Source organism: Trichosurus vulpecula, chromosome 5 (assembly GCF_011100635.1).
Source record: "Trichosurus vulpecula isolate mTriVul1 chromosome 5, mTriVul1.pri, whole genome shotgun sequence".
Taxonomy (NCBI): Eukaryota; Metazoa; Chordata; class Mammalia; order Diprotodontia; family Phalangeridae; genus Trichosurus; species Trichosurus vulpecula.
The window spans coordinates 64,415,120-64,441,530 of NC_050577.1; the positions used below are offsets into that span (position 1 = coordinate 64,415,120).

The following is a 26,411-nucleotide window of genomic DNA, read 5'->3' on the forward strand; positions in this document are numbered from 1 at the left end:
GTCTTCTGGAATGAATAATCATTGTACTGATCGTAGTTCTTACACTTTAGGCATCTTAATTAAAACTCATCAGCAACATCAAGCAACTGATACCGATTTAGAAGACAAGAAAGAAACTTCTCATAATTCTTACATCTAGTCTCTCCTTTTCTAGGAAAGACTATTCACAAAACTTTCTAAGCCAGTTTCTGCCTAATCTGATCTCTCATAGCACCTTATACTTTCCTTAGTCACTTATCTAAGTTCCATTTGGTATGCTACATGTCTCAAATCCCCTGCTAGGCCAGGAACCTATTTTATTCTTTTAATTCCTCATGCATTCAACTAAGAAATGTGAACAAAGAAGGTCCTTCACAAGTGGTGACAGAATAAATAAGCCTGCATTTAATTTTCATAGCCTTCTTAAGTAATTCTTACTACATTTCAAATGACTAGCCAAAAACTGCAAGAAAATATGTCTTACAAATGAAAACTTAAGTCCAAATTACGTTTCTCAATTTAAATAATGTATAATCATTGTTTTGTAAGTAAATCCAATGTGTATTAAAATATTTAATGGCAAAAGAGATTTTAGCTTTGTTAGTCAATGTGCTCATCAAAACAGTAGGCTCAGACACACTGATATTTTATAAGTGTTCTATATAATATTAGCACAAAAAGAGTTCACAATGATGATAATGATTTAAACCACTAAAGTCACTGAACATTTAATATAAAAACTGTCTCCAAGGCAACTAGGATCTACTTTATTATAAAGGACATGGAAATGTATTTCAAACATGTCAGAATTTAATTCACAATTGTTAAGATATATAGAGGTTATAAAGAGTATTCATAGGTCTTACACATTTTCCTAAAAAATTAAAAAGTGACATCAATGAGTAATGAATTTAAATAATAAAATCTATTTATAACTTAACATAAAGCTTAAAACAAAGCAATACAAACATAGCTCAATAAAATTAATTGTCCTTTAGTTCAAATAAAAGGGATTTTCAAAAAAGTAGGTATACTCTATAAAAACCATATTTCTTGTACCTAAGCTTCTCCCTGAGCTTAAATACTCCCCCAATAATTTTCCAGAGCTCCCTTCTCTAAACACAATCAAGAAATTCAACTGAAAATTTAAGTTTTAGCCTAATGTTAATTAAGTCAAGATTTGTAGCTCTAGTTCATCAGTTGACATTTTAAAAAGTAATTGTTGGGGCAATCCCTTCAGATTCAGAAGACTCCATCTTCTACTCCCTGCTATCATAATTCCTGTTTGAGTAGAACTGTAACAGTTCACAGAGTCACTGTTCATTATCTGGCTTAATGGTCATTTGACCCATGCACATACAGATATCAAATAATCAAAATACCAATATATATGACCCCCTTTACAATATTATTCAAATTGGTAAAAGGAATTTGCCCCTTAAACTCTGGTCTTAAAAAAGGGATGACGAAAATTATTTACAACAATATTTATAATACTTTTTAAAAATAAAAACGCATAAATTGGGAAAAGAACCAAGCTAAACAATTAAATATTTGTATTGATAATCTTTAAGTCATTTAAATAGTATAATTTAAGGCTGTCAAGCATAAAAATTATTTGATTTTTTTCATCTGAAGAATTCATTCATCTTGTTTCATTCAAATTGTTTTCAGCCACTGTCCTCCATTATGACATTTCCTGCCATGTACTTCTTCAGTGCTTTTGCGTCAGCTGTCTCCTATGCCAGGAATGTGCTGTCTCCCTTCTCCTGTCCGTTCTGATTCCCCATCTATTAGTGCCGTCTCTCCCCAATCACTTTTTATTTAATTTTGTATTTATTCTGTACATACCGATATGTACATGTTGTCTCCCCAGGGTAGGGGTCAGGGGCACAATTCTTTGAGAGGGGGATTCTTTTTCTTTTTCTATTTTTACTTCTATCTCTGGTAAATTGCATAATGCCTGGCACATAGCAGACACTTACTAAATGCTTTCTGATTGATAATCATATTTTTAATATAATTAAATTCTGTATTCTATCCCTTATAGACTGGTCCCTCTACATATTCCTCCTAAGGTTTTCAGGTCATCGAGCCCAGGTGCATAACCCACTCTTCACATCCATCCCATCCCCAACTTCTTATGAAATTTTTCCTTCGGTCAGTAACTTTCATTATTGGCTATTAAACTGTTAATGTTTTTAAATGAAGACTCAAATTCCCAGTTAAAAAACGAAGCTAAACTAAAACTAAAAACATTTTTGCAAGAGATATTTTAGAGCAGTTTGAGGATCACCTGGGAGATCCTAACAGACTACTGGATTAATGGTTCAGACTTAGAAAAACTGCTGCTCAAAAGCAATTTGAGAGAAGAGAGGGTTGGGGATACGGGCAGTTCAGTCCTCTGATTTCATTAGAGACTCAAGGTGAAGACAATCTCTTTGCCAGAGCAGTTAGTAAGTGTATAATGCTAATATAAAGGAGAGAACTGAGAGAAGTGAGAAACTAAATTGCATCAGTTCCCAGGATGTATGGGAGCTTCCTGACTCTGAGGCAAGCGCCTCATTATACCAGCATACCTCTCTGAAAGCAAAATATTTCTAACATATAATTATTAAAGAATATCAGAAATTCCATTTAAAGTTTGAAGAATGTCTCATCTCTACACATGTCCAGTTCTGAACAGTTTATATAAAATAGGAACTGCACATGTTTTTTCTTATACTACTCAGATCTCTCCATTACATTAGAATGGATTCAGCTGTGAATAAGGGCTGAATTTAAAGATGAAGTTTTCTTTCAGCATTTATTAAACAGATGTCTCTGACAGATAATATTCTGTGATTTGATAGAAATAACAATTCAACACCACTTTTGCAAAACTGAAAATTGCTATAAGACATAAATTATTTCTATTTGACATTACTACGGATTATATTCACAGTTCTCAATTGTGACGCTCAAAAACTACAAATGAAATTAAATCTAAATCATATTATCTGGGAGTAGGAAATAGTTTTAATATGCACACTAATGAATATCTATGATATCTTTAGGTTCAAATAATTTAAATTCTGATTAATTTTTTTCCTCTTTTTCAATGTTTTTCCCCCAGTATTATTTTGAATAAAACTGAATGAGACAAGACTGACCAGCTTTCCCCTTCCCACCCCAATTATTCCATATGTTACACTAAAATGCTTTCTCCTCTTTGTCAACAAAATGATGTTAGCAATTTTTTACCTATTTCCTTAATCAAATCCAATTCAAGATACCCTGACTGTTATTACTCTTGTAGCCTTTTACCAGTCTTCATTCTGACACAAACATGATGGCCTCTAAAAATGAGAAGAGATTTCAGTCTGTGACATGCCTTTACTCTTTCAAGACTTTGGACTGTGAGCAGGGCTCCAACAAAGGGCCTCTTCTACCTATTCGACCTATTCTTTCTTTCATAACCTATGGTGTCTACATCCATAGGTTTGACTGAATGCTCTTTTTGCTGCTCCCGAACACTATAAAGTTGGGTTAATGCAGTGGACCCGGGAGTGTCCCATATGCCTGTGCTGATGTAAATGTTACATGGTGTGGACAGCTGGAACCCTCTAATAGAGGTTTCGAATGGAATTTTTTGAGTATTTGAATGGAACCATATACCTGGGGAACAGTGGCAGAGGGGGCTTTCCATAAGGTTATAAGTGAGTACTATTCTCAGCCAGAGAATCAGGCTCACCATCAAATAAATCAGTTATAGTGATTATTTTATGATGTGAATGATCACAGGCTTTATTTTTCTAAGTTACTTTTAAATTAATGCTCTACCAGTCACATTTACACAATCTTACTAATTCATTCATAGTATAGCGGGAGAACTCAGAGGACCTGGATTCTACTCTTGCCTCTCTAATTATATCTTGTCAGGTCCTAGGTAAATTGCTTGATCCTTTTTATTGATGATCTTTTGATTAGCACTGTCTCTTCTATAGCACTATGGCAGAAATGTCTAATTTATTGGTTAGCACTAATGAGGAGTAGGTAGTTTTGTTTAGAAACAGTACTAACTACTATACTGTACTTAATAATCCAATTTATATGACTTAAATTGATTGAGAAAAATATTTGTTTCCTTTGTGTTTTCTCAGACATTTTTCTCCTTGTTTTCATTAGCTATGTGGTTTACTTTTTTTGTTTTGCTAAAAACATAAAGAAAATATTTCACTAGATTTGCAAAGAAATTACATTTCTTATCATCATATTACTTATTTCTTATGCCTAACAGTGTGGTTTTCATCCATTTCTTTTAGTCTGTTTCTCAATTACATTTCTTTTACTAAACTATAAAGAATAAGAAAATTTTGGTGACACCTTTATTCTTCATCATCTTCTCCCTTTAGTAATACTGAGCTAAGAAAAAAAAATGAAAAGTTCCATTTCACTTTTGTTTTCTCTATTATAACGAGCATACAATTTTTGATAACCACAGTTGGAAAATTTCCTGGATGTTATGCAATTTCATCCCCAGACTCTACCTAGAATGTGTTTTCTCATAAATTTTTAGACTGTAACGTAAGGTGAGTGGTATTTCAAATCAGTGCGGGTCTAAAGATGAGTAAATTCATTCTGCTGGAGAAGGCATTGATTGGCAGGCACTGCAGAAACACGTGTGATTTCAACCCTCCCATCTGGGAGAAGGCAGACACTTTACCATTTGGTTTTTGTGCCTCCTGTCCTAGCTCAGTGCCTGACACGTAGCAGGTATGTAATTTATGAGACCGAACTGAATTACTGAGAACTACAAGCAGAACCACAATGAACGTTGCTGTCTTTCACCTGCACTTGGAGGCTCTCCTTTCCTTCAACCAACCAAGACATCAGATGGACAGACACACCTTGGAAAACATTTGGCCTAAACTTCCTACTCAGGCTTAATCCACTTTGGTCAGGAAAATTTGGTCTCTATTATAGAGACATAATTGAGAGGTGTGGCTTATTGCTAGTTGAGTAAATAAAACTTACCACTTGAAGGATATCTTCATCTTTTGGCATAACACTAAGTTCCAATGTGGTATCACTGAAATAAAACAGAAATACATTTTTTTTTATTTTTACGAGAGATGCAAATATATGGGAGAGGCCAAAGGTCAGTCAATTCAGAAATGTTCATAAAATTACTTAAAGCTTAGACTGTTTTCTTAAATTATTTTCTTAAATTATTTAGAATACGAAAAATAATGCTTAGTTTTTAAATAGGACTAGCTGTCTATGTTTTTACCTTATTACCTCAAACAACTAATTCTTTTTAAAATGTATATACCCCAAGTCTATTATTTTAAAAGTTTCTTAATGAGGCATCAGAAATGTTAATTAAACCAAAAAATGAAACCAGAATTCATAGCAAAAGAATGGCTTCTTATCTCATTTCAAACCAGAGTCTATATTGCATGTTTTTTTAAAAAGCTGAATATCATAGAAGGAGAGAATTGGGGTAATCTTTAAATCCTCATATTAAGAAATGCTCCTTTCTGTATTCAAATTCAATGTTTCAAAGATCATTTATCATGTTAAATGAAAATTTCATTCATGAAAAAAACCTTATCTGCTGTCATGATTGTATTTTCTTTACTCTGTAATAATTTCTAATAATAACTGGCACAAGACCTGATCATGTTTTAGAGCATAATAAAACCTTACTTCATTTTGATGCTGTAGAGCTATTAGAAGTGAACATTTTCCCTATCTTAAAAAACAGATCAGGAGGGGTAAATCAGAGTGAGACCTGGTGTCTGAAACATGTGAACAGAGCACAACCAGTGTTTCTAAACCTAACCTAGAAGCATTAAGTACAATTTCTGTAATTCAATCAAGATATTTAACACTTAAAATCCCTTAAGTTTATCAGAATTGCTTTTTGTCCAAGCTATAAATACAAAAAGAATGGCAAGCAAAGTAGAGCCACTGGTTTAAACAAGGATAAAACTAGGCAGGGGGTTTTATTTTAGTAGCTTAGTGTCAGTAGATAATACATACTGATGAGATAAATTCTTCTGCAAGGATACATTTTTATATTAATAGACTGCAGAATCTCAATGGCATTATGCTCCATTATCCATTTGCTACCAACTGCAGACAAAAGGAACACAATTTTTTTTAAAAAAAAAAAAAGGTAGGATGAGAAAACATATAATATTTCTCTATTTTTCCAAAAAAATTTTTTAAATGAATATTGTCATTCTGAACAATTAAAGTACTCTAAAAGATTAAACATATCAACGTGAGAACAAGTTAATGTATATTTCAAGGAAAACAAACCTTAAGAGAATGATAGATATTTAGAAGTGAATATTTAAAGGTGTTTTAGCAGTTCATTTACATCTATAGGCACAAAACATCAGCAAACAAAACACGTATTAGCAACATCCCAATTATTTCAGAGAAAAGAGCTTGGAAACCTCTCCCCCATCTCAACCTCCTGAGGCATCATGTTCAAATTGGTACCACTACCAGGTAGAACCAAGATATAGGCTACATATTAACTCAGAATCTCATCCACTAATTTAACTAAGGATATTAGAGGATATTCTTGAGTATCAATCTGTCCTCATCATACCACTTGAAAATTTTTTAGAATTTGCATGGATATTAATTATACTGTTATAAATGGACTTGGATATTAACTATATTTTCATAGTTACACACTATGCTGTGTGTACTCTGTGCTCAACTTCCCTGAAAATTAATGCTTAGCCCACAGTATTTAAAATACATGTGTGTGTATGTGTGTGTGTGTTTGTGTAACACACATATAAATACTGAATTTTTCTTAACTTTATTTGGACTTCACTGTTGAAAGACAGTTCTAAATAGAAACAATTTGAAAAATTAGATAATAAGTTATTTACTTTTACCATACTCAATACCACTATCTATACTAATAAAGAGGAAACAAAGTTGTAGCTAAGATAACATAATCCAAAAATTAGTTTCTGAGAGGCAGTGCAGTATAATGGAAAGAACAATGGAAACCTGGGCTCTAGATTTGACTCTCTTAGTAGTCAGTCATGTTACCTTAGGCAATTAATGGCTTTTCTAGCTTCGTCTGTAAAACTAGGGGGAAAGAGAGAGAGTGTTCCCTTCCTACACAATACGTTTGACTAGGCTAACATACACACACAAGTGAAAACCCCTTTGCATACATACTTACATTTAACTGAATTGTGCCTCTGCCTAATCACCTCTACCTTGGCTCTATGGATAGGCCTTTACTATCTGCCTGGGGATAGTGATGGGGGAAGAAGGCTGGCAGAAGGACAACCCTAGGTCATCATGGGTAATCTGCAAAGTGTACAACCAACCCACTGATGTAGAATCCAGAGTTAACTGTAATAGATCTATTTAGATCAGGCCTGCACAACATTGTGAGCTGCTTGTAGCCTGCCAAAGGATTCTGGGCGGCCCGCAAAATTGCAAATCTCTTAGCAAAACTGACTATGTGAAGTTCCTTTTGGACAGGCCTGTGCAACACACTGCCTGCTAGCTGCTTGCAGCCCACCAAAGTATTTTGGGTGTCCCTTGAAAAATGCAGAGAATGTACAACAGGCCTACACAACACTGGACCTGCAGACCACTTTGGTGCTTCTTCATCTATAACCAATTTGGTCAACTTACTCCTCAAATGGCTTATTACTTACAACAAAAAGAAGGACAGAAAAGTTGAAAAGTAATGGGTCATGGAAGAGTAGTAGGCATGTAGTCCAGAAAATGCTCAAAGCTATCTCTTCAAAAGCAGCAAACTTATTTCAGGTGAGATAACTAAACTTCAAATTAATAAAAGTTTTCAGTACAGGTTCATTAAATCAAAAATTAAAACGCTGCATTTCCATTACAAACAAAGGGGAAAACATTCAAAAAATCTGAAGTTTAGTGATCCACAAGCCCAGATAATGGCTTTAACGATGAAGGCAGTAAAGTTGCGAAACAGAAGCAGTCTAAGTCACGTCCAAGTAAACTTGGCTTCTAGCAACTCACAAATGTTTTAACCCCATAAAAGCTCAAGTCCTCATCACAACACTTTCCAAGAGTAACAGAACACTTCATAAAGATCACTCTGCTGAACTGAACTGTGAAACAGAAACCCACTTGTGGCCCAAATCAACATTATTCAAATATCTTACCTGTTCTGAATTAAAGCAATTACTTGGGAATAGGTCTTTCCAATAACACTTTCTCCATTGACTTTTATAATACGATCACCTACAAGGAGAGGTGAAGAAAAAGCGTGAGAAATTCCTAAGGGAAAATGTTTTTGTCATACCTTATGACAAAACCTTATGAGCTAGGCAGCTAAAGAGTATTTCTTTATTAGTCTATATGGTAGTATCTTTATTATATGAAGTCATTTATACCACCATGAGGAAAGAAGAAATAAAAAAATGGAGGAGGGCAACTATGAGGAACAGAGATAGTTTTTTTAAAGTTAGTTTAAACATCTCATTTAAGAAAAAAGTTCATCATCTTCTACCGAAAGCACACTTGTCTATATAAGAAGTGCAGCAGTGTTTCCAGACAAGATCACTGTGGGACTGTTGTTGGCTTCACAGAGCAGCCGCTTCTCCACCACCAGGATTCTATCACTGACCAGAAGAAGGGGAAAAACAGCAGCAAATGAGGGAACCACTCAGTTTCCTTCAATTTACCACATTACTATTGTTGTTAAACACAGACTCACATAGTTCATTTCCCCCCATCTCTTTTAATGGCCTAGCTGGGTTTACTTTAACTACACTTTTTTTTAAAACCTGGTTTTCCTCACAGTAATAACTCACATTCATATATGACTTAAGGTTTGTACCTACATTATTTTACTTGAGCCTGAAAATAGCCCAATGAAGGAGGTATTATCTTCATCCCTATTTTTTACAGATGAAGAGTACAGAAGGCCAAAGAAATTCAGTGATTTGCCTATGAACACAAAGCTGCTAAATGCTTGGAATGGAACCTTTGCTCCAGTTTTCAAGTTCAGCACGCTACTGCTGTGCCATGCTATAGCTCCTAACGTCTCTAGAGCTGGCTGCAGAGCCTAGATACGTGTATTTAAAGACAAGTGTGCTTGTCTTGAAGACGACAAATTTACAGGTATTAAATTATTCACCAAGGAAAAAAAGATTCAGAAGGCATTTGGTTAGGTAGGTCAAGTGTTAGGAGGGTAGAGATGACCTAATGGGAAACAGCATATCTAGATTACTGGTAAGATTAGAGGAAAGAAGGAAAAGAGTTGTGGTTTCTAAATGTACTCTATTCAATGTCCCGTTTCATCTTTTCAACCTCCAGTGATTTGAAAAACTATGTGTGTTTCATATAAAGAGACACTGGAAATCTGCTTTTGTATTCTTAACCTCAGGTCCATAGACCCCCAAGGAGTCTGTGGAAAAATTTTAGAGGGTATCCATGAACTTTTCTAGGAAAAAAAGACTTCATTTTATAAGTTTTAACCAGACAATCTTCTTAAATACTTATTTTTTTGTTTGTTTTTTTGGTAGGGCAATTGGGGTTAATTGACTTGCCCAAGGTCACACAGCTAGTACACGTATCAAGTGTCTGAGGCCGGATTTAAACTCAGGTCCACCTGACTCCAGGGCTGGTGCTCTACTCACTGCGCCACCTAGCTGCCCCCTTAAGTATTTTTCAATGTAGTTATTATCTGAATACTAAAGAGTTTAAAATGCTACAACTCTTTATTCAAAAGGCAATGAAACATTATAAGAAGTTTCTAGTTAATTCCTGTTATAAAGCATTACTTGATGACAGAATATCATTATTTTAAACACTGAGCAGGTTTTCTCTACCAAGTAGCAACCACAGACATTTATCGATCAAGCCTATTTTTGATAGTATATCACAAGTAGATGATTTAAAATCAAAATAATAGCTGATGCTTATGATATTTCAGGGGTTACCAAAGTGCTTTATGTATATTATTTAATTTTAAACTTTAGAACAACTCTATAAGATAAATGCTATTACTATCCCCATTTTACAGATGAGGAAACTGAGGCTCAGAAACTTGTGCACCTGTGAAAGTTCAGTCTAGTGTAAAACACAGGATTCAAACTAATTTCTTCTTGACTCCAAGTTCAAGAATCTTTGCTGCATGTGTGTGTGCGCACGCTTTATAGCTTAACCTTTCACTAAAACTTTTGGGACACCCTGCATGTTAGAACAATCCCAAAGGTCAAACGGCTCACCCTATGAAATCAATTACTCCTCAAGAGGGCATTCTAAGCCAAGGCTAGATTGTTAGGTACACTGTAAAAAGAATTCTCGTTCCAGTATCAGGTAAAGTAGACAGATAGTTCTCTGAGGTTAAAAATTCTGAGAATGGGTAAAGAAGAAATAAGGAGAAAAACCAGAGAAAGGGGGACTACATGGAGGGTGAAACAGGAAACTTGGAGAAACAAGCAGAAAAAGCAAATACAACATCATAAGTCTTGGGTAGTGTAATATAAAGCAGAAGAGGAGTACCTGTGCATAATCCAGCTTCAAAAGCAGGTCCTCCTTCTTTAACTTGCTTAACAAATATGGTGTCCATAGGCTCCAGCCGGTTTCTTTGCTTTCCTGCAGAAAAAATATAAAGTTTTTAAAGATACAAGCTTATATGGGGTGTCCCTAAAGTATGGACACATAGGCAAAAATGACATTTTGAAATATTTGGAATATTAACAGACCTTAGCCCCCTTGACTTCTTTTTCTGGGGTATGCTAAATGAGAAGGTGTACTCAATGAAAATCACAGATGGAACACACTTGATTGAATGCATAAAGAGTGAATGTGCTAAAATCAACGGCAATGTAGAGTTATTGCATTGAGTTCATGTGAATCTTGCAAAGTGCATCAACCTTTGCATCATAAATGATGGAAATCATATTGAAGATGTTATTCGTTAATATTCCAATTAAATAAAATGTTGTTAAAAATTTCATTCATTTCATTTCTTGAAAATATGCATTTTTGCCTATGTGCCCAGACTTTAGGAACACCCTGTATTAAAATACAAAATTATTAAACTAATCACCAGAAGATTTTTTTTAATCTTTCTTCTCTCCTTATCTTACTGGCTACTTCCTGCCTACCTGCCTTAAAACATGCCTAAATCTTCCTTATCCATTAAAAAAAAAATTTTTAGGGGCAGCTAGGTGGCGCAGTGAGTAGAGCACCGGCCCTGGAGTCAGGAGGACCTGAGTTCAAAGTCGGCTTCAGACACTTGACACATGTACTAGCTGTGTGACCTTGGGCAAGTCACTTAACCCCAATTGCCCTGCCCCCCCCAAATTTTTTAATGAAAAACTGCCATCCCTTCGAGCCAGGATCACATCATCAGAGGTCCCTAGATTTCAGGGGGTCCATGAACTTGGAGAGGAAAAATTTACATCTTTACTTTTGCTAATCTCTAATTGAAAGTTAGCATTTCATTTAATTGTTTAAGACATCATTCTTAGAAGGAACCCATAGGCTTTACCAGATTGTCAAAGGGTCCAGAACACAAAAAGAGTAAGAACTCCCGACTTAAAGGAAAACATTCTGTATCTCTCTTCTGCCAAACTCCTAGAAAAAAGCTGCCAACATCCTCATCTTCACTTTCTCTACTATAAATCCCCACAACACTGTTCTTACGCCTACCCTTTGCAATCAGGCTTCCACCTCACCATTCTGCTCTTCCCAAAATTACCAATGAGCTCAAAACTGCCAAATCTGATGGTATTTTTAAAGTCTGTATTGTTCTTAACCTCTTTGATGCATTTTGCACTGTTGAGAAACCTTTCCTCCTAAACATTTTTTGCTCTCAGAGTTTATATGACACTGCTCCCTAGTGATTCTCCTCTTACCTTCTGAGTACTATTCAATCTCTTTTGCTGGGTTATTACTCATTTCATACATATCTTTATTAGAAGTGTACCCCAAGACTCTTCCCTGGGCCCTCTTCCTCTTCTCTCATCAGCTCCTAAAGAGTAAATTACCATTTCTAGGCAGATGACTCCCACATCTATATATCCAAGCCCAAGTCATGCTCCTAAATTCCAAACTGAACTTCCCAATTTTTGTTGAAGATACTACCATTCAATCCAGTCTCTCTGGTTTGCAAACTTGGCATTATCCTTAACTTTTCCCTCTCCCTCAACCACATATCCAATCAGGAGACAAAATCTTACCCTTTCTACCTTTACAACATCTCTGGAATAATGAAGCCTTCTCTCTACTTTCAGTTCAGGCCCTCACTCTGCAAAGACTCAGTGCTACAAGGGCCTGCTAAGCAGCCTCCCTGCCTCTGGTCTCTCCCTACAGCTGCCAAAGACATTTTTCCCAATTGCAGCTCTGACTGTCACTCCACTGTGTAACAAAGTCCAAATCTCCCCTCTTGACTATAGGACCAAATACAAACAATTGCTTGCCTTTTAAAGTGCTTCACAACTTATCTTTCAAGTCTTTTAGAACTTTTCTCTACAATCCATCCAAACTGGCCATTCCCTTTTTCTCACACATGATGATCAGGCTCTAAGCCACTGCATGGACTGTCCCCTATGCCTGCAGTGCACTTCCTCCTCACTTCAGCTTCACAGAATGCCTAACTTCCTTCAAGATGCAGCTTAAGTACCACTACCTATGTGATACCTTTCCTGAACCCTCAACTGCTAGTGCCTTCCCTATCTTCCTTACATTTCATTACCTTGTATTCATTCCCAAGATTGCTGACTGACTAAAAAAATGTTACGCATTTCCATGTTCATTAAAGCATTCAACCACATATCCACTACACATACTATGTTAGTGCTATAAGGGTTATAAAAATAAGGTAAATATGCATGACCTTGGTAATGAGAAACTTGGATTCTAGACAAGATGTGCACACATCAAAATTTAAACTGAAGGTTTAGCAATTTAAGTTAAAAATAATAGCAATATAAGTTCACATTATGATTAAATGTCAAATAACAAATCATTTATATCCATGATTAACTTTTCTCTAAGTTTCTGTCAGAAAGAGGCAGCATGGCTGACTGGCCTTGGAACCAGACAGACCTCTGGTACACACTGATTGTGGGACCCTAAGCAAGTCACTTCAGGAAACTATCTAAGGCTATAAATTGAAGAGAAGATCCCAATCAGCATTGTTAGAGGGAGTTTTCTCACCTGGGAGTTCTTGATAGCAGTGAAATCACAGGTCTAGTCTCTATTCTCATCACTACATATTCTATCAGAAAGCCCCATACACTACACCTAAGTTCTTTGAGCCAGAATGACATTTTTGTGTTTATATGCCTAACATGGCTTGGGAGTGAAATAAACAGACTCACACCTAGAATAGTTATTTTATGCCTTCTGATCATGCATATTCTCCAAGAAACTTTACATCCTCAAATATACCTCAAAATGATAATGAGGTACATCAACTAAGTGCTTTTTAATAAAAGAAATAGTAAAAAGTTTCAATCAACTGAACTGCTACTAACCTTAGCAAACAAAGATCTTTTACTTACGATGAACTAAAAATGGAAACCTCCCATAAAAGGCCATTTTCAGCATACTACTTAAAAAATGAGTTTTCTCTAACATAGTTCAATATAATTCAAGGACAGAAATAGTGCTTTATCACCTTCTCCCCACTTCCACCTTTCCAGACTTCTACTTTACACCCTCTCATGCATGCGGTGATCTAGTGACACTGGCTTCCTTGCTGTTGCTCTCACAAGACCCTCCATCTCCAAAATTCTAGGCATTTTTACTGGATCTCCACCATGCCTAGAATGCCTCTCCTTCCTCATCTCTGCCTCCTGACTGCCTTGGTTTCCTTCAAGTTCCAGCTAAAATCCCACCTTCTATGGAAGCCTTCCCCAGTCTCCCTTAATCCTAATGCCTCCACTTTACTGATTATCCTCCATATAGTTTGTTGGTATACAGCTATTTGCATGCTGTCTCCCTCGTTAGACTGTGTGTGCTCCTTGAGAGCAGGGACTGTCTTTACTGCTTAGCACATGAATGTTTACTGACATGTATGTAAGGGAGTTAATGATTTTGTTTGTGTCAGTACTCCCTTCAACACAAAATCTTTGTCTTCAGATGAAAAACCGTCAAGACCTCTAGGGCCAAAGGCTAGACCCTTTAGCTGGTCTCAACATTTATAGAGTGATGGACCCATTTATGCTATGGTCCTCTATTAGTTGTCTGGCGAGGCTTAGGGATCCTTTCTCAGAATAATGCTTTTTTTTTTAATAAATGAAGGAAATGCTAAATTTCATTTAGAGATCAGTGAAAATAAAGACATAATTTTTTTAAACCATCAAAGTTCTTGGAGCCCTGAAATCTGTCCAGATTTTTGTGGCATTAAGAATGCATGAAGGTGTGCTTTAAAATTTATAAAGCACTTTTCTCATATAAACCCTATGATCTAGACAATGCACGATCACTGTCCGTATTTTATAGATTAGAAACTAAGGTTAAGTGACCTGTTTCTGGTCATATGGCTCGTGAGTAGGTACTGAACTTGAAGCTAGGTCTTCCAACTCCAAGGTTGGTGCTCTTCCTTTATGACATACAGATGACATAATTCAAGGAAGAAAAACTAGTATGTCAGAGGCAGACCAGGGATTCAAAAAGATTATATTACTACAACAAGCCAAAATCAATAAAAGAAATTTGACAGTGACAAACATAAAGTTCTGCATTTGAATTTCTTGTTCTTTTTAGGCCTAAGTCTGGGATGGCAAAAATACAGCTTGATAGCATTAAAAAAAATGTGGAATTTTCCTAAGTTTAATAAATATTACACCCACTGTAAAATAATTTAACTGCATGTTTAGAAATATATAAGATTCAAACTAATGGAGGTAGTAGGTTGTACTGTACTCTGTGGAGATTATAATTGGAGTTTTATATCTAGTTCTGAGTACCATAGTTTAAGAGGGAAATTGATAGATTGAGAAGCACCCAGAAGGGAAAAAACCAGGCTGTGAAGCCAGGTGTGAAAATTATTTGTCATCTGCAGAAGTAATATTTAACTTAGAAAAGAGAAGTCTGAAGGGGAAATCACTGTTGTCTTAATATGTCTCAGGGATTGTCATATGAATGAAGGGGAAGAGATCTGTTTAAATCCAGGGACAAGGAACAGGGAGATGGGTTTTAATTCAAAATTTAAAAGAATTTTCTATTACTCTGAACTAACAATGAAACTGACTATTTTGAAGTATGAATGACATAGACTATTTTGAACACTGTAAGTGTTCAAGGAGAGGCTTAATGTCCCTCTTCTAAGATGCTGTAGAGGTAATTTCTCTAGTTAGTCTAGATAATATTCAAGGTTTGCTGTAACAAAGATTCTGTGTTCTATCTCAGTAGCTTCAGTTAAAGCCTCTATTCAAGTAACTTGTCAATTTCTTTTCAGTCTGCATCTCTTTAGAACTTTAATCTCACATTTTCAAATGCCCACTGGTTAAATTTACTAGGATAATTTATCCACCCTTCAGTTCACTAAGCCTAAAACTTAACTCATGATCTCTCCCTCCTCCATACACATATATCCTATTATTTACTTCTTTATTCAATTAACAGTTTATTCTCTCAGTCAGTCACACTCAAAGCTAGTCAACAAACGAATACGTAGGAGCATAATCACTGACTCTTCCAAAACTTCTCAAGTCCTCTATGCCTCCCCTCTATCCCTTCTCTCAGATAACCTTATTTCTTGCCGAGAAACTGAGGACACCATTGTTAGCTCCCCTTTTCTCCCCTACTTCACGGTGAACAAACCCTGTATAATCGTACCTGTCCTCTGAGAAAGTTCTCTTTGCCAAGACCAACCTTGTAGCTCTGGTCCTTCTGTCTTTTCTAGACATTTGCCCCTTCATTCCCTTTCTCTTATCATTAATCTTTCTCCACCACTAGTTTCCTTTTCATTGCCTATAAATATCTTTGGGGCTATTCCATCCTTTAAACAAAACAAAATAAAAAACTCTTAACTTGGTCTTCCCCTCTAGCTACCATCACATACCTCAACTCTCTCTAGAATAAGCTATACTTGTAGTCTCCACTTCCTTACCTCTCTCAATCCTCAAAGTCTTGCAGTCTGGCTTCTGACCACATTAACTCAACTGAAATTGCTCTTAGGTTACCATGCCAGTTATCTTAACTGCTAAATAGGAAAGGCTTTTCCTTCAGTTCTAATCCTTCTTTAACTTTCTCTTCCTTACCCTGAATGCCCTCTTATGGTTCTCATTCTTCTTGTCTGATCATTTCAGCTTATATGGATCATCATCCATCCCTGTCCCTAACCATGGGTGTACCTGAAAGATCTGTCCTAGGTTACCTCTGCAAGCTTCTTAAGGGCAGTGATTTAGCTTTCATTTACTTTTTACATTCCCAATGCATTCCATCATACTTTCCACATAGTAAATGCTTAACAAATACTTATTTGATTGGGTTGATTTCATCAGTTCTCGTGGATTCTATTATTACCTCTATGCAGAGATGATTCCTAAATCTATATAGTCGGCTCACAGCTACCTCATAGGCTCCAGTTCCCACATTGTCAATTGTAGATGGTCATTTCCATTAGCTAGCAATTTCCACCCGGACATCCTTTAAACTCAAAATGTCCCAAACAGAACTCGTCTTTTCTCCTGCCCTTAAAACCCCTCCAACGGTCACGATTTCTGTTAAGGACATCATCATCTTTCTAGGCAGTCAGATCACAGGCCCGGATTCATCCTTAATGCTTCATTCTCTTTGACGCATACGCACCTCCCCCTCCATAACCAATTACTTGCATAAAAGGTGGTGCAGTAGAGGGAGCTCTAGGCCTGAAATCAGGATGAGTGCAGATCTCGCCTCAGTTACCAGCTGTGTGTCTCCAGGTAAGTCACATATACTCTGCCTCAGTTTCCTCAACTGTAAAGTGAGGATAAGAATAGCACCTGTGTCACAGGGTTGTTGTAAAAAGTGCTTAGCTCAGTGTCTAATAAACTATATAAATGCTTATCCTCCTTCCCCTTCCTGCTTTGTAAAGTGCTTAGCACAGTTCGGGGCACAGAGACCCTGCTGATGATACTGAGAAATACTGTAAACTTTTAAAAGGCTGAGCCAAAACAACGCTCATTCACTATTGCCACCACTAGGTGTCAGACTTGACCCTGGAAATATCAGAAAGCAGAGCTAACTTGGCAAGATAAAGGCCTGGAATACAACGATTTCCGAGGCCATTCAAGTCCAAGTGGTTATTCCCAACAATTCATATGAACATGACTGGCAGTTCGCATTTCAAAGTCTTTAAACCTACATCAGAAAGATGGTTTTCTGACAGTTTTTATTTTGACAAATCTCTAACATTTGAGGCAGGAATGAGTAACAGTTAACTAAGACCACGTGTACGTGTCATCATCCCAAATCAAAAAGTTACACATCGAATAATGCTTCACTCAGTTAGTAGTAACCATACTGTCATCAGTAATAAACATTTAATCAGGTCAGAATAGGTTGGCAATAATGCTTATATTGGAACTGAATCAGGCAATATTTTCTCAGCTAGGAGAGAGCCAAGAAAGTATCCAGTTTAACACAGATTTTACAGACGAGGAAACCAAGCTCAAAAGGTGAAAGTAACTTGAGTTCACAGATTAAGAATTTGAACCCCCACCCCCGCCCAACACCCTATACTTCCACCACCAAGACTGTTTCTATATCATCATGGTGCATGCAAACTACAATGTACTCTTACTTCAGTAATTCAGAATACTCAGATTTGAGAGGAATCTTAGATATTCAGTTCAACTAATTTTGTTAGACTATGAGCTCCTTTGAGGGCAAAGACTCTTTCTGCCTGTCTCTGTGGACTTAGCACAGTGCCTGGTACAAAGCAGGAGGCTAATAAATGCTTGTTGACTTGGCTCCAACTCTGTCAGTTGACCAAGGCAGACAAAGACGCCTAGAGAGATCATACAGGTAGTCATTAGGTCTCCTAACTCCAAAGATATTCTTTTCCACTACATCTCTCTGCCTTCCTGTCATTGTCACCTACCTAAGAACGCCTTTCAAAAAGGCAAATGGCCTAGAATTAGATGCTAGCCTGAGAACATACCACAGCCTGGACCTGGATCCAAACACCCTGTTACCCTGGAGCCCGGACTTAAGCCAGCCATATCTGTTCTCTCCAATCTGCACTAAGGACTTTCTCTACCATGCCCCTTGCATCAGATACCTTCAGCCTCTCTCCTCTTCTCACTTTTGGACCAGAGGGCTGCTAAGTAGCCCAAGGAAAGGGTAAATCAGTTCAAGTAAGAAAAACAGAACTAGTTAAAGCTTCCATAATGACCAGTACTGGGACTGGGTCCATAAATAGATGCTGTGCTTGCAGGCTGGGTCAGGTAGAGACCCGGTTGCAGAGGGGGAAGGTGAACAATCACATGAAAGAAGCAATAGACTGATTCTGCTCTTTCCCAGAGAACAAAACTATAACCAATGAGCAGAAATTACAGAGAAGGCTTAAGTTTATTACACTATTTATTAAGAAACTTTTCCTAACAATTAGAACTGTGCAGAAATTAAATAGGATGTCTTGGAAGATTGTGCATTCCCCATATTACAGATCATGAAGCAATGGATGAACACTGTAGAAAAGGTTCATTTTTCCAGTACAGGTTATAGCACAATAGTTAAGAGCCCTTTCAACTCTAGGATTTTTATAGTTCGATAATTATCCAAAAACAAAACAAAACTCTATCCAAGGCATAATCTCTACTTTTCTTCCTTTCTCCCTTAAGGTACTTCCCTCTACAATTAGCCCCACCCCCACTATACAGTTTCTTACTACCAATGTAATTGGACTTTGGCCACTAAAGCTGTAGCGTAGCATGGATAGTGTAATGACAGATTTAGAGTCAGTTTCTTTACCTTCAACCCACCCCACACATAGATCCTTTCACCAAGAGAGCCCACTACTGGCCATACACTCCAAGAAAGTGTCCCTTTTAAATGTGACTCAATATTTGAAGATGACCATCATATCTCTACTAATTCTTCTCTGTCCCATGCTGAACTTAACTAGGTTCCTCCAACTATTTCTGGGGGAAAAAGTTTCTAAACTCCTTAGTATCTTGGTTGTCTCCTGCTGGATACGTTTAAGTTCAATTCCTGGCGCCCCCAGAAGTGGTCAAAATACTACAAATGTGCTCCATCATGAAATATCTCCTACTTGTTTGAACACTACCATTAATGAAGTTCAAAGGTGAATTGTGCCAGTCTATGAGTCAGGAAAACCCATTTTTTTTTTAAAGGTGTTTTATTTATTTTTAGTTTACCACACACGGTTCTACATAGTTTTGAGTTCCAGTTTTTCTCCCCTCCCTCCCCCCTCCCTCCCCAAGACGGCATGAAGTCTCATATAACTGTCATGTATAACTTCGCATTGAATTAATTTATGCTCTAGTCAAGTCGTGGAGAAGAATTTTGACCCATGGAATGAATCATGAGAAAGAAGAAACAGAACCAAAAAAAAAAAAAAAACAAAACAGACAAGAAAAAAAAAAACCCCAAAAACAAAAACAAAAGAGAAGCAGAAAAGGCGAGCATGTAGTGTGCCTCAGTCTGTATTCAAACTTCGCAGTTCTTTCTCTGAATGAAGATAGCATTCTCCATCGTGAGTCCCCTGGAATTGTCCTTGCCCCTTTAGGTTGCTGAAAGAAGCGCAGTATGTCAGGGTTGGTCCTCACGGAATCCACATATCTGTGGCTGTGCACAACGTTCTCCTGGCTCTGCTCCGCTCACTCAGCATTATGTCGTGTAGGTTTTTCCAGGTTGTTATGAAGTCTGCATCATCCCCATTTCTTATGGCACAATAGTATTCCATCACCTTCATATACCACAGCTTGTTCAGCCATTCCCCAATTGATGGGCATCCCTTTGCTTTCCAATTCTTGGCTACCACAAAGAGAGCTGCTATAAATATTCTTGTACATATGGGTCCTTTTCCCGCTTGCATGATTTCTTTGGGATACAACCCTAGAAGTGGTATTACTGGGTCAAAGGGTATGAACATTTCTATAGCCCATTTGGGCATAGTTCCACACCGCCCTCCAAAATGGCTGGATCAGCTCACAACTCCACCAGCAATGCAACAATGTTCCAATTTCCCCACATCCTTTCCAGCATTTATCATTCTCCTGATTTGTTATTTTAGCCAATCTGACAGGAGAGATGTGGTATCTAAGAGTTGTTTTGATTTGCATTTCTCTAATCAGCAGCGATCCAGAGCATTTTTTCATATGCCTGTAGATAGCTTTAATTTCTTCCTCTGAAAACTGCCTGTTCATATCCTTTGACCATTTCTCAATTGGGGAATGGCTTGTATTCCTATATATTTGGCTTAGCTCCCTGTATATTTTAGAGATGAGGCCTTTATCAGAGATACTAGTTGCAAAGATTTTCTCCCAATTTTCTGCTTCCCTCCTAATTCTTGTTGCATTGGCTTTTTTTGTACAAAAACATTTCAATTTGACATAATCAAAATTATCCATTTTGCATTTTGTAATGCTCTCTATCTCTTGTTGGGTCATGAATTCTTTACTTTTCCACAAATCTGATAAGTAAACTATTCCTTGCTTTCCCAAATTATTTAGAGTATCAACTTTTACTCCTAAATCATGAACCCATTTTGACTTTATTTTGGTATATGGTGTAAGATATTGGTCTATGCCCAGTTTTTTCCCTACCATTTTCCAATTTTCCCAACAGTTTTTGTGAAATAGTGAATTATTAGCCCAGAAACTGGCTTCTTTGGGTTTATCAAAGAGTAGATTGCTAAACTTGTTGATTTCACCTACTTGTGTACCTATCCTATTCCACTGATCCACACCCCTGTTTCTTAACCAGTACCAGGCAGTTTTGATGACTGCTGCTGTGTAGTACAGTTTAATATCTGGTGTGGCTAAACCACCATCTCTAGCATGTCTTTTCATTAATATCCTAGATACTCTAGACCTCTTGTTTTTCCAAATGAATTTTGTTATTATTTTGTTCAGCTCGGTAAAAAAATTTTTTGGTAGTTCGATTGGTATGGCACTGAATAGATAGATTAATTTAGGTAGAATTGTCATTTTTATTATATTAGCTCGGCCTAACCATGAGCAAGTGATATTTCTCCATTTATTTAGATCTGATTTTATTCGCGTGAAAAGTGTTTCATAGTTATGTTCATATAGGCCCTGGGTTTGCCTTGGCAAATAGACTCCCAAATATTTTATAGTGCCAGGAAAACCCATTTTAAAATCCTGTCTTTGACACATACTAGCCATGTAACCACAGGTAAATTACTTAATGCCTTATATTTCAGACAACCCTCTAAAGCTCTAAGTTACAAATTAGTTACTTATTCATTTGTGGAAGAAGCCTCTACACTAAGGAAGTTACAGATCCAGACCAAAACAAACATCCCCCACCCCTTTTAATTTCCTTTTTTAGTAGCCATAACATGCCAATTGTGCCTACTAAATTTTTTTAAAAAAAAGAAATAATAATGATATTTTACATTTATATAGCACTTTAAAGTTTACAAAACACTTTACATACATTACCTCATGTGATCCTTACAGTTACCTTGTGAGGTAAGGTGCTATTTTCTGCATTTTACAGACGAGGAACCCGAGATTCAAGTTATATTATTTACCCTAAATGACACAGTCAGTAAGTATCTGTTGGGGGATTCAAACCCGGGAAGCCTTCTCACCAGAGAGAATATCCCTCTACCATGTCAGCCTCTTGCTCACACTGATCAATTCCTCAGAGCCTTCCTTCATTTAGAGAAGGGGCCATGTTCACCCATCCTTTTCTCACCTCTTATCTTGGCTTCTGACTTTCCAAACTCTGACACCATGTCCCAGAGCCCTCCCCCTTTTCAGCTAACTTTTGTGTATGTGATCTTCTCTAGTCAGAGAGCAAGCTCATGGAGGGCTTATATTTGTATAGCCAGCACTCAGCACAGGGCCTGGCAGCATAAATTCTAGTAGTCTTGTCTGACTACAAGGCCCATTCTCTACATCACATGTAATCAAGCTGCACCTATGACTGGACTCCGCCAAAGTTGACTGTCCAAATCATAAATTTTACTTCACAATCTTTAAATATGTTTTGAAATGTCTATTTTAAGGTACAGTTAAATCTAGAGTAAATTCTTCAGGATTAACCTGTGTAATCATAACTTGACACCTAATTTATATGCTTCTTAAAGAGAAATAAGTCTTAGAAAATAAAAACTACTCCTGCGACATAGTTTCAATTTAAAACAAAATATACCTTCTCCCTAGCCCCCTTAAAGTAAGCCTAATTACCAAGAAAGCAAATTAGCTGTGATTTTAACAAAAAAGTTGTGAAATAAGAAATGTGATATAGCCATTATGTGGCTCTTTAGTGCATTTTTAAGAGCCTGGAAATGACAAAATAGTAAGAAATTGCTAACATTTTTATTCTACTGACCTGTTAGGAGAGCATTAGGAAAAATTTTATGTTTCTTAACACACTGTAATAATTAGTAATTTTACTAAGCTTGGTTAGTTCACATAAAAATAATCTAATGTGGCTTAAACCAAATGTTGCTAATTCTCCCAAATAATACACTCACAATACCACAATGATTCTATTTTCTAGCCTGTATTTTTTAAATTCATTATATATTAACTGTGACTTAAGCTCGCTATAACCTTAAAAATTTATAACATATACACTACATGCTATTGACAGTACCTATTAAAACCTCACTCATTTGGGTACAACTTGAAGGGTTTGCTAAGAAAATTAACACGGTAAGAAAATAAACCACTTAAGTATTTTAGAACAATTATTTTCATAATAATTTCTATGCTAATTTAACCTATTCGTTAAAGCAGGTCTCCAAGGACTAGCTAGCCCTTACATTAACCACTTCACATTAAAGCACAGTCAAAAAATAAAACTGCATTTCTCTGAAATTATTACAATTTATGTTTGTTATCAATTCAAACTGGCTGTTCACCAGATGCCCACTGTCCAGATTAGGACATGCAATTAGTGAGACAACTTATAGAATCCTTTCCATAAGTACCTCTATTTCTAGATTTTACACACACACACACATGAGACAGATGTATCTCTTTGTATATAGATCCATTTATCTTGGACACTGGGACACTGCAACTGGATGAGCTGGGCCCAGGATTAAGCAAGAGGAAAGATGGCTGGGTTGCTTACAGAAAACTGCAAAGCTCCTTTAAGGACCCCAAACTTCTTCACTGTTGAAAGAGAAATATTCTACCACTGGTATTTGCTTTTCAGTCATGGCACACCAAGCTCTAAAGAATTTAAAACAAGTATGACTCCAAGGGCGGTAGGGAGGACGCTGGTGGGTATTATATACTACAGCTTGTTCACGTGTAACAAACTATTCAGAGTCAGACTAGAGGCTGTTATCAGTGAAACATCTGGTTCCATAGAAAGAGTTGGACATAAGCCATTTAGAGCTTCCTGTTCATCTGGTATCATCAGACTGCTAAGCAAAAGTGAGGAAGGCCCCAAGAAAATTAAGTGGACTTCCTATGGTAAAATTATGAGAGGACAAGAAGGACACAGGATGAGCAGACATGAACGGATTGTAGCCTACATCACTGACGGCACATCAATCAGACAAAATGTGATGAGTTCTCAGAGCCATGAGTGGTGTGTGTGTATGCTTTTATATGTGTGTCTGTGCGTATATAATTTATGTATATATACAGACATATGTATATCAACATGCACACTATGTGCCAGGAGTTCAAAAGTGAAAAAGGAAGTCCCTGCTTCCAAGGAGGTCACATTGAAGTAGAGGTAGCAGGGGAGTGGGAAGGGGGCAAAAGAAGAGAGAAATAAATTATGGTCACCAATGAGTAAGTATAAAAGGATGACAATGATTTATAGGAGGCAGGGCACTAACAACTGGGGGTGGGGTGAAGAAGATGCTCAAAAGGCACCAGCTCTTGCCTCAGTTTTTCAAGCTCTGGGTTTAAAATAACTGGGTTTAGTCCAAGGGGAAGAGGAGGAGAGTACTGCCCTGCAAATGGGATCCATCTTGCTCACTTTGTCCTATCTGGGTCTCCCCGAGAACCTCAAATTATGGGTTATCTGCTGTCATTTGAACTTTGCTCTGGGAAACTCAGTATACTTCATGGCTAGGTTTCTGCAGATGTGGGTAAAAGGCCAGCTCAACTCCAGCGCAAGCAACCAATTCATAATGTATTTTAGATATAGAACAATGCTTATTTTATACAACAAAGTAATAAAAATATTGATGATAATAGCAATAGTCATCTAGCATCTACTATGTCCCAAACACTGTGCTGAGTGCTTTACAAATATTATCATTCGGCCCTCACAAAAACCCTGCAAGGTAGGCGTTGTTATTATTATCAGGTAACTGAGGTAAACAGAGATTATGACTTGCCCAAAGTCACAAAGTAGTATCTGAAGTCATATTTGCACCCAAGTCATCCTGACTCCAGGCCCAATGCTCTATCCATTTGGTCACCTAGAGTGGCAGAAGAGCTACTTAATAAACAGACAACTCTCTTTCTCCAACACCTCATCAAGTCCTATTTTCTACCTCAACAATATACAGACCTCCAGAGAAACAAAGTGGGATTTGCTAAAGGCAAGGCTAGGGCAGATAAGTAGTGCAGTAAGTGCTGAGTCTGGAGTCCGGAAGACTCATCTTCCTGAGTTCAAATCTAGCCTCAGGCACTTCCTAACTGGGTGACCCTGGGCAAGTCACATAACCTTGTTTGCCTCAGTTCTTCATATGAAAAATGAGCAGGAGCAGGAAATGGCAAACTGCCAAGTGACCAAAACCCGAAATGGGGCCGTAAAGTCACAACCGAAAAATGAACTGGGCAACAAAGGCAAGGAAAGGCAACAAGTATTTCTCATGGGCTCATAAAAGACAGTCACTGCCCTCAGGGGGCTTCCATTAAGAGGGAAAATAACAAGTGAAAAGGGAGATCTAAGAAGTAAGATGGGGAGTGGTAGAGGGGAAGGGGAACCATGGGAATGAACTCCAGAAAGTCAAAGTAATAAAGGTTAGCCAGCCGAGGCCCCTCCCCAAAAGGGAGGCCCTAGGAAGAACTGACCGTAGCAGAAGGATGTTCCGAGGTGAGAAGGCCCCAGAACTGACAGACACTCTATGGGGAGAAGAGGCCCAGGGTGAGACTGAAGTCAGGTAAGTCAGAGCACGTCTGTGAAGTGAACGAATGTTAGGCAGCCTGGGCCCTCCCTCAAAAGAGAGGCCGCAGGAGGGACTCAACAACGGAAGGAGGGGGACGCCATCCCCGTCCCAGGCCAAATCCACACTTACTCCTTACTCCTTCTCCAGCTGACAGCCACGCTCTGTGCTTCATCTTCTCTCCACTAAGCAAGGCTCAGACTTTTTTGCTGATCTAGCACTGCCTCCAGGGGATGCCATTTCTCAGTTAAGAGGCTCTGCCACGGACTCCAAAGATGGTCCTGGCGCTTCTCACTCTATAGACAGCCAAGGTGTAAAACTAAGTACATCTCCAGAAGGCTGGGTCAAGGTTCTCTAATCCTGCTGCATCATGGTCTCTGCCTGTTGTTGTTTCTCTGGTGGTGGGCGTTGGGGAGGGAGTGTGGGCGCAGGAAGGGGGTTGAATAAAGATGGCAGAGTCAGAGAAAGCATCTTTTCCTACCACTCGTAGCATACCTCCTCCATAGTGAACTAGAAAATGCGGCAGTCCAAATTCTTATTGAGAAAATAAAGAAAAAGTCAAAATGAGTCATTTTTCAAGCCCAGGGCAGCTTAGAGAGACAGACAGGTCTAAGGACCCTGGGCACAGGGGATGGCTAGAAGCATGCATGCATGGCAGCAGCGTCAGGGAGCTTTCTAATGCCAAGGGATAGACAGGGCTCTCTGAGAGAGAGAACCAAGGCAGAAAACACTGGGGCTGAAAGAGATCCCAGGGGTCCCAGGAATGGGGGCCATCTGGCAGCTCTGTTACTCATTACCCAGGTCACAGAGGAGTGGTCACAAATGTGCCCTAGTTGTGTAGTGAGAAAGGAACAAGTTCCAGAAATGTAGCTGCATAATTTTCATCCTAGCAGGGCAGCCAGGGCTCAGTTTTAGCCTTCAGACCAGTATGCATGTCTGCAGTGCAATGACCAGGACAGGAGGGCAGACCAAAAGGGAACTAGCAGTTCAGGGGCTTCTTAACTTCCCTGGGACCTAAGAGTGATAGTCAAGCAGTAGCCTACTGAAACTCTCAAATACACACAAGCCAATAGATTCAAACCTAGGCCAGGAACTTGCAGAGCTCCAGGCAAGAGGCAGTGAACAGACCTCTCTTCAGATCTCGCCACTTTGGGAGCACTGAAAATATGCAGGT

At 37.8% G+C, this 26,411-nt stretch overlaps 1 protein-coding gene across 2 annotated transcripts in view; it reads right to left on the minus strand.

The window, feature by feature from the left end:
- Positions 1 to 26,411, minus strand: part of ARHGAP21 (Rho GTPase activating protein 21) — a 139,701-nt gene that overhangs the window by 43,157 nt on the left and 70,133 nt on the right. For both annotated transcript variants that reach the window (XM_036758914.1, XM_036758913.1), the window contains exons 5-7: positions 10,498 to 10,590; positions 8,151 to 8,229; positions 4,996 to 5,050 (exon numbers count right to left, since the gene is read on the minus strand). In XM_036758914.1, the coding sequence (XP_036614809.1) occupies positions 4,996 to 5,050; positions 8,151 to 8,229; positions 10,498 to 10,590 (227 nt within the window). The remainder of the gene's footprint in view (positions 1 to 4,995; positions 5,051 to 8,150; positions 8,230 to 10,497; positions 10,591 to 26,411) is intronic.